This window comes from Enhydra lutris, unplaced genomic scaffold, assembly GCF_002288905.1.
Source record: "Enhydra lutris kenyoni isolate GAN:26980312 unplaced genomic scaffold, ASM228890v2 scaffoldscaffold9, whole genome shotgun sequence".
Classification (NCBI taxonomy): domain Eukaryota; kingdom Metazoa; phylum Chordata; class Mammalia; order Carnivora; family Mustelidae; genus Enhydra; species Enhydra lutris.
Window position 1 is genome coordinate 3,303,599 of NW_019154093.1, and position 17,392 is coordinate 3,320,990.

General features: G+C 43.0%; 2 protein-coding genes across 2 annotated transcripts in view; one reads left to right on the plus strand and one right to left on the minus strand.

Annotated features, from left to right (window-relative positions):
* LOC111143556 (small nuclear ribonucleoprotein U5 subunit 40) overlaps positions 1-5,155 on the minus strand; it is a 31,333-nt gene extending 26,178 nt beyond the window's left edge. Inside the window, exons 1-3 of the mRNA XM_022497381.1 lie at positions 4,956-5,155; positions 2,669-2,798; positions 418-511 (exon numbers count right to left, since the gene is read on the minus strand). Of these exons, the coding sequence (XP_022353089.1) occupies positions 418-511; positions 2,669-2,798; positions 4,956-5,099 (368 nt within the window). The 5' untranslated portion in view covers positions 5,100-5,155. The remainder of the gene's footprint in view (positions 1-417; positions 512-2,668; positions 2,799-4,955) is intronic.
* A 166-nt stretch (positions 5,156-5,321) lies between these two features.
* The window catches only part of LOC111143162 (zinc finger CCHC-type containing 17), a 56,666-nt gene continuing 44,595 nt past the window's right edge, over positions 5,322-17,392 (plus strand). Inside the window, exons 1-2 of the mRNA XM_022496672.1 lie at positions 5,322-5,418; positions 14,126-14,246. Coding sequence (XP_022352380.1) covers positions 14,181-14,246 — 66 coding nt within the window. The 5' untranslated portion in view covers positions 5,322-5,418; positions 14,126-14,180. The remainder of the gene's footprint in view (positions 5,419-14,125; positions 14,247-17,392) is intronic.

Genomic DNA, 17,392 nt, shown 5'->3' on the forward strand with positions numbered 1-17,392 from the left:
ATTGCTTTAAGCAGGAAAAAAACTTGAGAAACACTAACAAAATATTAACAATGATTATCTTTGGAGTGGTAGGAATATGGGTTATTTTAAAATTTATGTATTTTTGAGTTTCTCAAAGTAAACATTTTATTGCTTATATAGTAAGAATAGCTGATTTCTGCATATAAAATTATGTTTTATGTCTTAAAAAAGAAACTGGGCTATTGATGTTAGATAGAGATGTATTTATAAATGCATACATGGAACAAGAGATTGGGTTGACAGTGATAGGATAATAAAGTAACTGCCGAAAATGCGGTAGTTTTTGACAGCAAAGTCTCCAGAGAGACAGAAAACTTATGGATGAAATGTGAAAGGATGCCAAGAAAAATTAGTATGAAAGCAGCTGTCATTCTATCATGCAGACTTCTTACTCACCTGCCATCAGTGTTATAATGCAGCTCCATCACGGCCCCACTGTGTCCCTTCAATGTAGCATAGTTATCACAGTCACCATAGACATTCCACAACACTGTTAGGAAGACCCGAGTTATATGATCATTACTACACAAAAGAAAACTCATCATTAGCCATAGGAAAGGTACTTATAAATTTACCACAATGGTTTTGAGATTACACTCCCTTGGAACACTATTGGCTCTACTGGCTGGACCGATTTTCCTGACACCAAAAACAAAAATAATGTACTATTTTCATATTTCATAAGATTGATAAAAATTAGTTAATAGATATAATTTGGAGGGGCACCTGGGTGGCTCAGTTCACTCAGCATCTGCCTTTGACTCAGGTCATGATCCTGGGCTCCTGGGATCAAACCCTACATAGGGCTCCCTACTCAGTGAGGAGTCTGCTTCTCCCTCTGCCCCTCCCCTATTCGTGCTCTCTCTCTCAAATAAATAAAATCTTAAAAAAAGTAGGTATAGGGGCACCTGGGTGGCTCAGTGGGTTAAGCCTCTGCCTTCAGCTCAGGTCATGATCCCAGAGTCCTGGGATCGAGCCCTGTGTCGGGCTCTCTGCTCAGCAGGGGGCCTGCTTCCTGGCCCCCCCACCTGTTTCTCTACCTACTTGTGATCTTTCTCTCTCTCTGTCAAATAAATAAATAAAATCTTTTAAAAAAATAGGTATAATTTTTAAAGTCTTAAGCTTTCTACTGTAATTTTTAAAAAGTTGGTACTCACTACTACATGTTGGTTGAGTATAGAGGCTACAAAATGATGGCACTTACAGAAAACCCAGGAAGCTGGAATTGACTTGAAGGTCACATGGCAATGACTTTATACTACATTTATTCATTCCACATGTACCATATACCTACAACATGCCAGGTGCTAGGATAAAATGAGATAAATGAATAGACACAATTCCTGTCCTCAGGGAACTTGGTCTAGCAAGGAATGAACTTTGATGAGTGTTATTAAGGAGCACCTCTATATATTATAAGGTACATACATATTGTAGTTATTTTTCTGTTGATAAACTGTTTTTTGCTTGATGAAATAAGTGTATCGATTCAAGAATGTTCTGCAAAATTGCAAGTGTTCCAGATGCTTGGCCACCGTTAAGTTTAAGGAGCACAGTACTAGAACAGCTAAATTAAGACAGCAAAGACAGCTCTCATCTATTCTGAGGTACAGACTTATAAGCAAAGAACTAAAGGACTCACTTCATCCCATAATGCAACAAATGATGTCAGAATAAAAGACAGTCAGATGCTCCTGATATCTTCTCTCTTGCTTTTTTCTCATGACTCCTCTAAAGTGATTTTTTCAACTTATTTCTCAAAAACGGGTACGCCAACTAGCAGCTAAGAATCTGGATGCAGAGTTTGTTTTTTGTTTTTGGTTTTTTTTTTAAGATTTTATTTTTAAGCAATTTCTACACCCAATGTGGGGCTTGAACTCATGACCCTGAGATCAAGAGTTACATGCTCTACCAACTGAGCTAGCCAGAAGCCCCCAATTTTTTAAAAATTTTTAAGTAGGCTCCACACCCAACATGGAGTTTGAACTCAGCCCCAAGATCAAGACTAGCATGCCCTACTGACTGGGCCAGCCACATGCCCTGAACTCTTTTTTTTTTTTTTTTTTAAAGGATTTTATTTTTAAGTAATCTCTACGCCCAACATGGGGCTTGAACCCACAACCTCAAGATCAAGAGTCACATGCTTTACTGACTAAGCCAGCCAGATGCCTCTTGGATGCAGATCCTAATGATTTACAGGGAGATTATCCAACTGAGTTGTCACTTTACCATCCCCACCCCCCACTTCTTTCCCATATGCTAGGATTCTATGAGTGGATCAAGAGGAAGGTCTCACATCTGGGAAAAGGAAGCTCTCTCTCCCCTCATTACTTCCATTAACCTGGTATGCCTAGGTCTCTTATCTGGCTCAATCCACTCAAGATTTGTCTCCATGAGGAAGATATTCTTAAAGTAGGGCAACTCACTTTCCAACTAGTAACATAATCCCTTTTATATTTACCACATGGACCTTGAGGTCTATACCCAAGACCATTCAATATTCTTATTGTACTGTTTTAGCATATTAGCTATGTAGTTTGTGACATGACCGATTCAGACTGATGACCTTCTTCGGCACTGGAGGTTTTAAAAAATAATCACAACTTAGCAGACAGCAATTATTCCAACTTCAGAAACTATCTCTTACATATCAGTCGATCAAATCCTGCAGATGCTAAGGTGGATCCATTGGGGTGAAACTTGCAGCAGTAAACTTCCCCTTCATGTCCTGAGAGCAGCATGATTGGGGCCTGAAGGGAGGAACACCTTGGAGGTCCCTGAACAAAAGACAGAAGTACAGAGTAGTCACTACATACAGGCAAAAGAGGGTGCAAAAGACATGGGAAACAATAATTGAGTAGATTTCTCCTGATTTAGAGAATGGCAACTCTTTTATACTAACTTATGCCTCCAATTTGATCCCTTCCTGCTGTAGTGTCTAGTGTCTACCTGTTTACTAACTACTCGCTCACTCTCCTCCGGTCCCATAGCCAACTTTTAATTGCTCAAACATGTTAAGCTCATTTCTGTCTGAGGATCTTTACACTTGTTGGTCCTGATCAGAATCCTCTTCCCTTGATCCTCCTGTGTTTAGCTCCTTCCAATGTTTCCTCTTCAGAAGGTCTTTCCTTGATCACTCAAACTCAAGCAGCACCACACCTCCCCTCAGTATTCCATTACTCCTACTGTACTTCTTTACAGCACTTACCACTACTTGAAATTACCTTAAATATTTGCTCACGCATTTTTTTCTTTTTCCCCAGTAGAAAAGCAGCCTTGTAAGTGTAGGGACCCTGCCTGTGTCATTCAATACTGTTTTCCCAGTCTCTAGCTCATTTAATGACTGGACTGTGCTTCCCAAACATCCTGCAGGGTACATATTACCCAGCAGTTTTGATTATGTTCTTGACACCAAGCCTAGGCTTGGACAATTCAATGAAACCCAGGCTGATACTTTTTTTCAGAGAGAAGGATGGGTGCACTATTAGTGCCAAATATCTTTAGTAGTTTCTGGTTTAGTCAAAAAAATATTATGTGCCGGGCTATTTTTCTAGGCACTGGAAAAGTAGTACTGAACAAAATAAACAATGGAGTTTGTGTTCTAGGAAAGGAGGAAGAGGAGAGAGGGAGAGAGAAAACAAAACATACAGCAGGTGGTAGGTGCTATGGAGAAAAAAAAGCAACGTGGGTTAATGCATATGGGGTACTGCAATTTAAAGCAGTGTAGTCAGGAAAGCCTTCCCTGAAAAACGGGATATCTGAACAAAGATTTGGAGGAGCCGGAGTGTGTAAACCGTTTTGAAGAGCATTCTGGTAGAGTGCAGCAAATGCAAAGGCTTCGAGGCAAGAGCATGGAAGCCAGAGAAACGAGCAGCATCAGCAATGGAAAATAGGTAGATTTGAGATAAACGGAATATGGGCAAAAGATTTTAAGGATTTTGGTTTAACTCTGGGTGAAGTGGAAAGCCACTGAAAGTTTTCAGCTGAGGGAAACATGATCTGACCTTTAGCAAGGTTCTCCAGTCGCCGGACTGAGAATAGACTGACTATACAACAGCAGAAACAGGATTACCTTTTAGGACCTCACTACGATAATGCCAGATGAGAAAATAATGGCTCAGACCACGAGTTAGTGGTGGAGGTGGCAGAAGGGGGTAGCAATTCGGTATATATATTTTGAGGATGGTGCCAGCAGGATTTGCTCACCCGCCAGTGGAAAGGTTGAGAGAGGACACACATATTTCTTGATCTGAAGCTAACAGCACAGGAAAAGAGATGTGATCATTACCTCTATCTTACAAGAAATGCAGTTAAGACTACGGATTTGGGGTTTAAAGTCTCTTTCTATCATTTACCGGGTAAATTTACAAGAGACTGCACGAAGTTCCTAACTCTTAAGCTGTAACCAAGATTAATGGAGTTTTCGCACACAAAGCCCTGGGTGCAGGGACTCAATGAATGTTAGCGATTGTTCGGTTGTCGTTAATAACAACACGAGTGCTGAGAAACAAAGGGGAGAGCAACTTGCCCAAAGTCCCAAAGCGAGCGGGTCTCATTCATTTCCTTCCTTCCCTCATTCATTCATTCTTTCATTCATTCATCCATCCACTCTACAACCTTTTCTGAATGTTTACTCTATGCCGGATCTCTGTGGAAGATTAAGTATGAAAAAGCCCTGGTATCGGTTTTGAGTTCAAGGTCTGTAACTTTAATTCTAACGCCCCCTCACAGGGTGGTCGAGACCCTGAAAACAGGCGTCCAACCGGGGAACGAAGGGAGCATCTGCGGGGTTGTTGACCACCTCCACAGTGCTCCCCTACTTTAACTGCAGGTAGCTATTCTCGTTCTGCCCTCGCAGTGCGGGATCACCGGGTGCTAGGCTCTCAGAGAGGAAGATGAGCGTAGGGCCGAAGGCTGTCTGCTACTTCACTTACCGCTTGTAACAAAGCGCCAGGCGCCGTCGGCTGCTGCCCGGCTCCGGGGCCCGACCCCGCGGCTCCCAACAACAATTCATGCCGCTGCCGCTTGACTGGAACCAGTGGCAACTCTGGGCCTTTGCGCTTTTGCTGCTCTATCATGGCGGCAACCACTCTCCTCAGCGCCGCCACTGACCGCGCCGACACACTTAGGCAATGCGCGATTGGTTCCAACTTAGTTCTTCCCCTAGAACTTCCGGCTTCGAGAAACCAATCACCTTCCAGTATTCCCTTCTGCTCCGCCCCCTGAGTGCTCTCCTTTTATTGGTCAGATCTTTCTAGCGTCACGAGAGTACGGTGCCAGGATTGGTGGGTGGGGCTGGAGTCCCACCTAGGCGCGCTGTGTCTTGTGGGTGGGAGCGCTGTCTGGTTTCGGCGTTTCGCGCAATGCTGCGGCGGGGAGACCCGGAGCTGACACAGAGTAAGTGGAAGGAAGGTCGGGGGTGGGTGGCTGCGGCATCTGGAGGCGGCACCTCGGTTGTGTGGCCTGAGTCTGGCCCTTCTCAGCTGATGGTTTTCAGGGGGCATAGGCGGGCCCCGAGGTCCCAGCGCCTGCACGTAGCAGCCTGGGTTCCCCTTCTTGGCCGGAGCAGAGCGTTGGGGTCTCTGCGGCCGCTTGGGGCCCTCGACCGCTGGCTTGTTCGTCCAGCGCTTGCCTTGTCCAGCCCTTTGCCTGTGCCGGACGCCCCCAGGGAGGAAAGCCTTGTCTCCCAGCTCCACCAGGCTCCTCTCTGGCTGAGGAGGTCGACTTGTTTCTGCCACTGATTGTGCAGTCTTTGACTAGGGCCTGCTCAGTCCTCTCAGAGAGACGGAGATGAGAGGAATATCCGACCCCTGCTTCTCCAGAGCACGGTCTTTTGAGAAATTTGAATTCATATCTGGGAACTAGGTCTCTCCTTAATCGTCCAGCTGGTACTGGAAAGAGCCTTGAGGATACATGGTGAACCAAAGATGGTCCCTGACCTCAGGGGTTTGAGTCCGGGAGGGCAAACCTGTTAAACGGTGATCTCACTAAAGAACTGTAAAAGACCTGCTGCTTAGGAGACATACCTGATGCTATGAGTGCCTGAAATAAGCAGAAAGGCGTCTGTGAGGAAGAGATGCCTGAATGGATACCTGAAGGAAGGATTTTAATTACTTGGGTCAAGGGAGGAAGGCAGAATATCCCATATAGAGCAGCATGTGCAGGGGCCCTGTGGTGAGTCGGAGGAAAATGACTATAAGGCAAAAAAGAGGCCACTGTGGCCAGTACAGAGGGAAAGAAGGAGAGTCTCCTACAGGTTGCAGCGGGAGGTGGGTAGAGGTGCAGGACTTTTACTTCAAGACCGATGAGAAACCACTGCGTTGTTGTTGTTGTTGTTGTTGTTGTTGTTGTTGTTGTGGGAGAGAGTGGTGAGGTGGGAGAGGTGGCTTGATCCCTCAGTCTCAGTAGCATAAACAGGTTGGAGGAATGATAAATGCAGATAGACCACTTAGGTGAGAGAGATAAGCAATGAGGACTGAGGTATTGGTACAAATGCAGAGAACTGGACAGATTCTAGAGATAAGGAGGTAAAATCAATAGAACTTAGTGATGGATTAGATTCAGGGAGTGAAAGAGAAATCAAACATAACTCTTGGGTTTCTGGCTTATGCAACAGGGTAGTTCTTTTTTTGGATGGGGAAGGGAGAGGTCATTCATGAGATCCAGGAGGCAGTTTGAAATACAGCTTTGGAACTCAGAGATGTTTTGGGAAATATTTAGCTGGGAGTAATTTGCAGATGGGTGGTAATTGAGACATAGGTGTGGGTAAGATCAACTGAGAGAACCTCGCGTGGTCCCAGCATGTAATGGCCAAGAACAGGAACAGGACTCCACAAGAGAAACAGAAGAGCTAGGGTAGAGGACCAGAAGAATGTTATCTCAGCAGCAGGAAATTGTCTGTGTTAGGAAATCCTGGAATTCAGGGGTGCCTGGGTGGCTCACATGGTTAAGCGTCTGCCTTTGGCTTGGGTCATGATCGTAGGGTCCTAGGATCAAGTCCTGCATCGGGCTCCCTGCTTGGTGGGGAGCCTGCTTCTCCCTCTCCTTCTGCTGCTCCCCCTGCTTGTGCTCTTTCTCTCTCTCTCTCTGTCAAGTAAATAAATAAAATCTTTAAAAAAGGGGCGCCTGGGTGGCTCAGTGGGTTAAAGCCTCTGCCTTCGGCTCAGGTCGTGATCCCGGAGTCCTGGGATCGAGCCCCGCATCGGGCTCTCTGCTCAGCAGGGAGCCTGCTTCCTCCTTCTCTCTCTCTGCCTGCCTCTCTGCCTAATTGTGATCTCTGTCTGTCAAATAAATAAAATCTTTAAAAAAAAAATCTTAAAAAAAAAAAGATGTCCATAAACTGATCCCATTAAAAGAAAATCCTGGAATTTAAATATCATCAGAATTGAAAAAAGTCTTTTGGCTTTATCTTCATGGAGCTTATGGTGTCCTTCATGAGAGTTGGTGTGATGGGACCAGAAGCCAGATAGGAGACAAAAACTCAAGAGAAGGAAATGAAGGCAGTGAATCTAGAGAGTATTTTCCATACATATGATTGTAAAGGAGAGGAGAGGATGTGGAAGCTAAGGGAGATGAGAGGTCATCAAGGACCCAATTTAGAGGGCAATGGAGAAATTGAAAATGCAAGAGAGAAATTGAGTCATTGATAGTGTTCTGAGAACATAGGAATGGATGGGATCCAAAGTACAGTTAGAGCAATCTTAGGAAGATGGGAATGAAAGAAGTTTTTCCAGTTAATAGAAAGGAAGAAGAAAATGAAGGCAATAGGCACAGGTTGTTTCTGTGTTTTGTACTGGTAAAATGAGTTTTCTCATGGCTTTTATTTTTTCAGTAAAGCAGGTGATGGGATCATATACTTAGAGGGAGAGGAGGTCAGAGATTTGAGATTGTAGAAAGTATGGAAGTCATTGTAGATTGTGGGAGAATGAGTAGACCAGAGAAACGTAGAATTGTCCTGCAGAATTAAGGGTCCATTTGAGGGGCGCCTGGGTAACTCAGTCGTTAGGCATCTGCTTTCGGCTCAGGTTGCAACCCCGGGGTCCTGGGGTCGAGCCCCACCTCGGGTTCCTTACTTGGCTGGAATCCTGCCTCTCCCTCTCTCTCTCCCACTCCCCCTGCTTGTGTTCCCTCTCTCACTATGTCTCTGTCAAATAAATAAAATATTTGAAAGGGAAAAAAAATACAGAGTGTCTTTATAGAATTGTAGTATGTACTTAAAAAAAGGTCCACTTGAGGTTGGAGATTGTATTTTTTTTTTCTAGGAACATTAGGCTGTTCAGTGTAGGCATGGAGAAGACATATCCAGGGATAGTGAGGACCGGGGATTTGACTTGCTCAGCATACTTTCCACCTCTTAATGTGCCTTCTCTTACTGAAAAATTTGGGATGCTAAAAGCAATTTCCTAGACTCCTTTGCACCTAAGGTGAGAATTGAATTTGGAACTGAGTTAGATGTGGAGACAAAAAGGGTGAGAGCCATCCAGTTTTGCTGGCAAGTATCATAGCAGAGGCACTGGATTTCTTTAGTCAACAACTTTCTGGTTTAGTGACTTTCTGCAATGATAGCCATAACTTTCTTGATCATGGCAAAGACTTATTTTGTGGGCTAAGACTTGCTCCTGTAAGTTCTAAGGGAGCCTTCTCCTGTAGCCCTTCAAGTAATTTTGTAAGGCACATAATACCTGGCAATAACTCCTTTTCCACTTAACTTAGCTAGCATGGGTTCTGTTGTCTGCAGTTATACTCCACTCATGCCAGAAAGGTGAGCTGTAAAGACACGGAATTAAAGGGAGGTCATTCTAATTATTAAAATGATGAGCCCTGGGATCCAAGCTGGAGAGGGCTAACAGGTTGGAAGAAAGTAGAGTTCAATAGATTAGGGTTCTAATGAGGTCAAAGAACAGTATTCTCTGCTACAGGACTTCCATTTATCCTTTGGTTGTCACCTCTTAAACTTCCCTATGTCCTCCAAACCCTTGCTCTCTCTTGTTTTCTCAGTACTTTGAACCTAGCCACCATTTTTAGTGCTGATCACACTTGTAGTTAGCTAAGACAAGTAAAGCTTTTAGGTTAATGCATGGCAAATAAACACTGACGTACTAGCTGTTGTTATCAGAGTTCTTGGAGAACCTCCAGGATTATTGATTGTAACAATAGTGTGGGATAGAGTACTGGCCATGGGGTCTAGTGCCAAACATGGTTAGCTGTAAGCAGCCTTTGTCAAGTCACTTGACGTCTGTTAACCTCATTTTCAGCTAAATAAAAATAACATGCTAAATGAACTTCATAATTCCTTTTCAGCTTTCACGTTTTATGAGACCATTTTTGTGTGTGGTGTGTTTTTGTTTTGTTTTGTTTCATTTTACTATTTTTTCTCTTTCCTGCTTTTGAACATTTTCTTAACTGATCCATGACTGAAGTTCAAAAAGGAAGAATCATCTATCTAAGGTAATCATTCTAGTAATTTGGTGGGGAGGAGGAATTTTGGCTATCAGTCTCCCACCTTCTGAACTCACCAATATATTGGGTGGAACTAATTTCGTCTGCATTCTTTAGGGCAGAATGCTTTCTCCCTTCTTTCTCTACCTGTGTTTAGCACATACTGAGGCTCTATTCACTCATTCAAAAAGAAAAAAAAAGAAAACAACAACAACAACAACAACTTTGAGTACCTACTGTATACCAGACACTGGGAAGAGAAAAACCAAGAAATGGTCCTTGGTTGCATCTTTGGATGAATGAATCCAGACCCAGCTCATCATTACCTCCTCCAAGACTGATGCCCTTCTGATCTGACTCCTCATTGGAATCTCTAATGTTGGGACTTAGTTTGTATTAGAAATTATAATAAGATTTAGGTGTGGGTTGCATATTCTTTTTGAGGCGGTGTAGAATAGTGGTTGAGAATGCAGGCTCTGGAGTCATTATTCTGTCTTTGTTGATATCCCAGTATTTTTACTTTTCAGCGGATTCTCTCAATTCTTATACACAGGTTAAGGATAAATTAGAATTCCTTTAACTCTCAGGGTTTTATCTAGTTAGTATTGTTCTGTAGCAACCACAACAAATCCAAATCCAAAGAAACAAATACAACAAAAAAATCATGGCCAGATCAGTAAGGTGTCACTTGAAGTTCCAAAGGTGCTTTAAGTATCTTACTGATTTAGTAATTGTTCTATGGACTTCTCATTGCTTGAGAGAAGAGAGAACAGGGGTTTTTTTGATTTTTGTTTTTTTCTTTTTCAGTTGCATGCACATTAAAAACAGCTTTTAAACAATCACAAAATTGTGGAAGTACAGTACAAATAACATTTTTTAATGAATTATTTGAGAGTTAAGTTGCTGACTGGATGCCTCATCATCCCTGAATACTTTAGTTTTCCTATAAAAAAGGACATTCTCTTATATAATCACAATATAACTCCTGTAATCAGAAAGTTAATATTGCATTACTACCTCTACTCTCCAGGCGCTGCTTCTCATTCTTGGCACTGATTCATCATTCTGGACAGCCCAATATGTGGATGTCGTCATTACCCTGCTCCTTTCCACACTGGGTTGCTCTTTTTATTTTTTAAGATTTGATGGAAAGAGAGACAGCCAGAGAGGGAACACAAGTGGGGGTGTGGGAGAGGGAGAAGCAGGCTTCCCACAGAGCTGGGAGCCTGGCGCCAGGCTTGATCCCAAGACTTGAGCCAAGACTTGAGCTGAAGGCAAACACTTAATGGCTGAGCCACCCAGGTGCCCTGCTGAGTTGCTCTTCTTTGCAAATTTCCTCCTCACCCGACATAGGTTCTGCCCTCACTCTGGGCCACCATTTGTCTGCTACACCTCTCATTCCCACAGTGTATTTTTCTTGCTCTGTCCCTTGCTTTGGGAAGTGGGTGGCTAGTAATTGGGTCCATGTTGCATTCCTACATATTCTATTATTGTTTAAAACATTCAAGGAAAACGAAGCACTTACTGTAGGTATTCTGTTTCTAGAATTATTGCAAAGCAGCTCCAAATGATGTACCTCGATCTTTACCAGTTTACTTGCTCTTTGACGTCTACAGATGTGGTCTTATTTGACTGGACTATATGTATCTCAATGTTTGTTTGTTTTTTTTTATAAGATTTTACTTATTTATTTGACAGAGAGAGAGATCACAAGTAGGCAGAGCAGCAGTCAGAGAGAGAGGGGGAAGTAGGTTCTCGCTGAGCAGGGAGCCCGATGTGGAGCTCAATCCCAGGACCCTGGATTATGACCTGAGCCGAAGGCAGAAGCTGAATCCACTGAGCCACCCAGGCACCCCTCAAATAAATAAATCTTAAAAAAACAAAAAACAACCTCGGATTAACTGAGGAGCTTCTGAATAACCACCATCAAACTCTAGTTTCTTTCTTACTTTTTTTCCCCCCTAAGATTTTAGTTATTTGAGAGAGTGAGAGAGAAAGCAAGAGCATGAGCACACACACAGGAAGAGGGAGAGAGAGAGAAGCAGACTCTCCACTGAGCAGGGAGCCTGGTTCGGGGCTTGATCCCAGGACCTGGGATCATGATCTGAGCTGAAGGCAGACATTTAACCAACTGAGCCACCCAGGTGCCCCCAGAACTCTAGGTTTCTACAGAATGTAATCTGAAAGAAAATTTTAAGTTCCATTTTTTAAAAATGGCAACCCTCTGCTTTCGTGAAATTGTAAACCTGTTACTGTTATGTTTCAGGATTTCCCTCAGTAATGCATACTGCTTTCTTTCCTGAAGGATTGCGCAGGGTTTCTCAGGGTAGTGCTCTATAGAAGGAGCCAATAGGAGAGCTTTAAGTTATGTGGTCATACACTTAGCACAGCAGAAATCTGTAAGAATCAACTTAAGATTTTTTCTACTTTTATCGCTCTTCCCATGACCTTTGTGTAGAAGGAACAGGTGATCAACTAAGACGTTTGAGCTCAATTTAGGTGTCCTAACCGCTGATGCCTCTATGGATTCTATACCTCACTGTATGGATTCTATACTTCACTAGTGTTCCCAGAGCTGGAGGAATTAAGGTCTCTTGATAGAGCCACTGGCCTATCGAGGTCAATAACCTTTATTCTAGGATGTGAGGTGAGAAATGCTGGTTAGAGGGAGGGAAAGATTGGAGATGAACCTGCATAGCTGGGAAGTGGAAGAAGCAGTATCTAACCAGGCTGTGATACATGGATTTAACCTGTTTATCGGCCATTTCTCAAGAACTGACAAATCTGCCTCCATTCTATGTTCTATTAGTAAAGTAATAAAAACCACCTATGGCTGATATAAGCCGAAAAGCACAAGTTTATTGCAAGGATACAAAGTTCTCTTACAGAACTCAAGGAGAAGGATGTAGGAACCTGGGGGTGATACTAGGACCAGGATTTGGAAGACTGATAGGATTTTCTCTCATTTTTGTTTTAAGCGAGGCAGTTCAATTAATGGATGGTCCTGTAGATCAGGAAGACTTTGCAAAACTAGGACCCGAAGTTGTCATATGAAAGTGAGGGGGTTGAGGAGAGAAGAAGGTATTTGGATATGAAAATCTAAGGAAAACAGAGTTTCAAGTCTTATTGTCAGGAAGTGTAATTGGGAGGAAAAAGATACCCGAGGGCAGTACCATTAGATTTATCTTCATGTAGCAGTGATTTATCCAGCAGAGTAAAGTGGCATGGTTAAGAGCCACTAGACTGCAAGTTCCCTCTCTGTTTAAAACAGGAGACTGAGGGGCACCTGGGTGGCTCAGTGGGCTAAAGCCTCTGCCTTCGGCTCATGATCTCAGGGTCCTGGGATTGAGCCCCACATCGGGCTCTCTGCTGAGCGGGGAGCCTGCCTCCTCCTCTCTCTCTGCCTGCCTCTCTGCCTACTTGTGATCTGTCTGTCAAATAAATAAATAAAATCTTTAAAAAAACAAAAAAAACAGGAGACTGAGCAAGAGTATCTGTAAGGTCCCTTCCAACTCCAAAGTGGTTAAGATTCTACTCAGGCAGCATCACCATCATCCAGGAGCTTGTGGAAATGTACAATCTCAGGCACCACTTCAGACTTACTGAATTGCAGTCTGCATTTTAACATGATTCATAAATAGTTAAGTAAATTTGGTAGGGGCGCCTGGGTGGCTCAGTGGGTTAAAGCCTCTGCCTTCGGCTCAGGTCGTGATCCCAGGGTCCTGGGATCGAGCCCCGCGTCAGGCTCTCTGCTCGGCGGGGAGCTTGCTTCCTCCTCTCTCTCTGCCTGCCTCTCTGCCTACTTGTGATCTCTGCCTCTCAAATAAATAAATAGAAAATCTTAAAAAAAAAAAGTTAAGTAAATTTGGTACATCCAAGAATGGATTGTTATGTGGGCACTAAAAAAAGAGGTGTAGGGGCACCTGGGTGGTGCATTTAGTTAAGTGTCCAACTCTTAGTTTCAACTCAGGTGGTATTCTCAGGGTCATGACATCGAGCCCCACATTGGGTTCCACACTCACTGCAGAGTCTGTTTAAGACTCTTCTGGGGCGCCTGGGTGGCTGAGAGGGTTAAGCCTCTGCCTTCGGCTCAGGTCATGATCCCAGGGTCCTGGGATCAAGCCCCACATCGGGCTCTCTGCTGAGCGGGGAGCCTGCCTCCTCCTCTCTCTCTGCCTGCCTCTCTGCCTACTTGTGATCTCTGTCAAGTAAATAAATAAAATCTTAAAAATAAAAAGAATATCACCTACAGCTTGAGAGCTTTGAGGATTAAATGAGATATTGGCTGTTTGGTGCTTAGCACGGTACCTGGACATTCTTGATAAATGTTACCTCTTATTACTATTATTCCCTTTTTAAAAATTCAGTTTCACACACACACATCTCAAAGCCTTCCTTCGACAAAAGAATAGTAACAATAGCGATTAGAAAAAAACAAAACAAAACAGACTAATGTAATGGCCTTGGGTAAGTATCAATTGGGAAAAAAAGGATCCAAGTTTCCACAACTCCTCATGATGACTGTGGGCAAAAGAGATGTGGATGAAAGCGCCTAGTGTTAAATCTAATGCCATTATTCTGTAGAGACTAGCAGGGGATTATATGCACATTTCTTCTTTAATGCAGATGTCTTTCGCATGTTGTTTGTTTTATTTCTTTGTGATAGGACACTTGAATTAGCTTCAGCAGAAGAGAAATGGAGGAGCCATAGAACATTAAGGATGAATTCAGGAAGACCCGAGACCATGGAGAACTTGCCGGCTCTCTACACTATTTTCCAAGGAGAGGTATATTCTTTTTGGCCTTAAAAACTTTCCATTTGTGTTAAGCATAGTTGCGGGGTGAAAAGCAGCTGGGTTTGGAGCTTCTGTCCGCTTGAGAATATGTGGAGCATCGCAGTTCAAACAGGAAGGACTAGTGGAACATCTGGCTACTATTTGTACCTCCTCTAAGTTCCAGACTCCTAACTGCATACTTGACATCTTCATTTGGGTACCTCACAGCATGTCTACTTAATGTTTTAAACTGAATTTTTTCTTGCTTTCTTTCTTTTAAAAGAAATTTATTTTTTTAAATAATTTCTACACCTAACATGTGGCTCAGACTCACCCCGAGATCAAGAGGCAGATGCTTCACCGCCTGAGCCAGCCAGGTGCCCCTGAATTTTTTCTTTTCTTTTCTTTCTTTCTTTTTTTTTTTTTTTTTAAAGATTTTATTTATGGGGCGCCTGGGTGGCTCAGTGGATTAAAGCCTCTGCCTTCGGCTCAGGTCGTGATCCCAGGGTCTTGGGATCGAGCCCCGCATCGGGCTCTCTGCTCGGCGGGGAGCCTGCTTCCTCCTCTTCTCTCTATGCCTGCCTCTCTGCCTACTTGTGATCTCTATCTGTCAAATAAAATAAATAAAAAATCTTAAAAAAAAAAGAAGATTTTATTTATTTATTTGACAGATAGAGATCACAAGTAGGCAGAGAGGCAGGTAGAGAGAGAGGAGGAAGCAGGCTTCCCGCCGAGCAGAGAGCCCGATGCGGGGCTCGATTCCAGGACCCTGGGATCACGACCTGAGCCGAAGGCAGAGGTTTTAACCCACTGAGCCACCCAGGAGCCCCTGAATTTTTTATTTTCTAACCAGGTCTTTTCTTTTAGTCTTTCCTATCTCAGCACATGGAACCACTGTCCTTTCATGTACCCATGCTAAATGTCTGGACATCATCCTTCATTTCTCCTCTTGATTCGATCTTGATTTTCTCTCTCCTTCCAGTCCATTGGCAAGTTGTACTATTGCTTCCTCCCAGATATATCTCTTGAATGTATACTTCTTTATCCCTGTGGCACCCCATTAATTCATGCTCTCCATTTCTTCTTAAGCCACTGGGGTCTCTATGCCTATCTCTGTGCCTGTAGACTATATGTCTATAGTCCCTCTTTAATCTGGACTTGGCCTTTGCCTACCCTGACTGTGTGGTTTTGTTCTATTCTACTTGCATACCAGCCACACTGGCTTCCTTACCACTCTGAGCATTCTAAGCTTGCTTCCTTCTCAGGACTTTTGTACATGCTGTGTCCAACTACCCCACTCTCCCACTAACTTCTTTTCATGTTTTAGGTTTTGACCCTAAGGTCTCCTCAGAGATATTTTCCCTACCATAAATAAATAGGCTCACCCTATATTTGTGTACTTGTGTAATATCCATCTTTCTCATAAGACACTAAGCTCCATGAGGGCAGACCCCTGTGTGTTTTGTTTGCGGTTGTAGCTCTCAGTCCCAGCTAGTTGGATAGAAAATAACAGGTGCCCATTACATCTGTGGTGACTGAATGATCAGCCTTTGAAGAAGAAGGCATTGTATTTGTAGAGCACGCAAAACCTGGATTCCTGTCCTAGTGCTTTTACTTTGTGATTCTTTTTTTTTTTTTTTTTAAAGATTTTTATTTATTTGACAGAGATCACAAGTAGGCAGAGAGGCAGGCAGAGAGAGAGGAGGAAGCAGGCTCCCTGCTGAGCAGAGAGCTCGATGTGGGGCTTGATCCCACGACCCTGGGATCATGACCTGAGCCGAAAGCAGAGGCTTTAACCCACTGAACCACCCAGGCAGCCATTACTTTGTGATTCTTGAGACCACCCCTTACTCTCTTCGAGTCTTGGTTTTCTCATTTGTTAAACGGAGATAATAATTTCTTTCATAGGATTGCCATGATGGTTAAATAAGCTATCATCTATAAAAACAATGCCTGAGATAGATAATGTTAATGAATTCTTACTCTTTCTCCTCTCAAGCAATATTTTAACAGTATCATTCTTACTTGCTTTATGGTTGTTCATACTTGCTTTTTGGTTGACAGAGTTTCATCTTCTGATAATGGGAGGTCTTTGAGGGCAGACTTTGTGTCTGTCAGTTGGCTATAGATAATTGTGGCTCTTGACTTCTGTTAAGTCAGTCCCAACTTGTAAAGTTAAGATACAAAGGATAATAATGTTCTAGCAAATAGTAAACACTTCTGCTCTTCAGAGCCTTTGTCTTTTTTCTTTAAGGCCTGTGGTGTTCCTAGAGATCAGTGAGGTACCAGGGCTCAGAAGGGGAAGTGGGTAGCACTAGAGATGAAATTGATTTTCCTGATGATGAGGTTTGTTTGTCAGGTGTTGCACAGAAGGCAAAGAAGAGTGCTGTGCCCTTCACAGACTGACTCAGATTTCTGAAGTGACTCTTGCCCAACAGCTGCTTAAATAAAGTGGGACTTGAACTAGTGTAGGTTTTATATGTTACTTTTAAGGATGGATGGTCTAGGGTAATGTTTGGGGAGAACTTAGTAGTCCTAGCTTAGTATTTCAGGAGCACGTTTTGAAAAAATGATGGTTTAGGCGCCTGGGTGGCTCAGTGGGTTGAATCTCTGCCTTCAGCTCAGGTCATGACCTCAGGGTTCTGGGATCGAGTCCCGCATCGGGCTCTCTGCTTGGCAGGGAGCCTGCTTCCCCTTCTTTCTCTCTGCCTGCCTCTCTGCCTACTTGTGATCTCGCTCTGTCAAATAAATAAATAAAATCTTTAAAAAAAAAAAGAAAAAATGATGGTTTAGAAATGACTGGAATTAGGGAGAGAGAAGTTGCTTGATGTATCAGAAAGAAGAAACTATTTTTCAGAATATTCATCCACAAATATTTAATGAGTACCTGATATTTCAAAGAAGACTCAGTTACATTAAAATTCAAAAAAATTTGTCAGCAACACATATGTTAGTACTTTTATACATTCTGTGTCATTGACTCTCCAAAAAATTATTACCCTCATTTATGGATAAGGAAACTCCTCTCAAAAGTTAATTAATTGCCCAGTGGTTAATAAATAACAAAACTGGGATTTTATTTTATTTATTTTTTAAAAAGATATATTTATTTATTTTGGAGAGAGAGGAAGAAGGAGAGTGGGAGAAAGGTTGCAGGG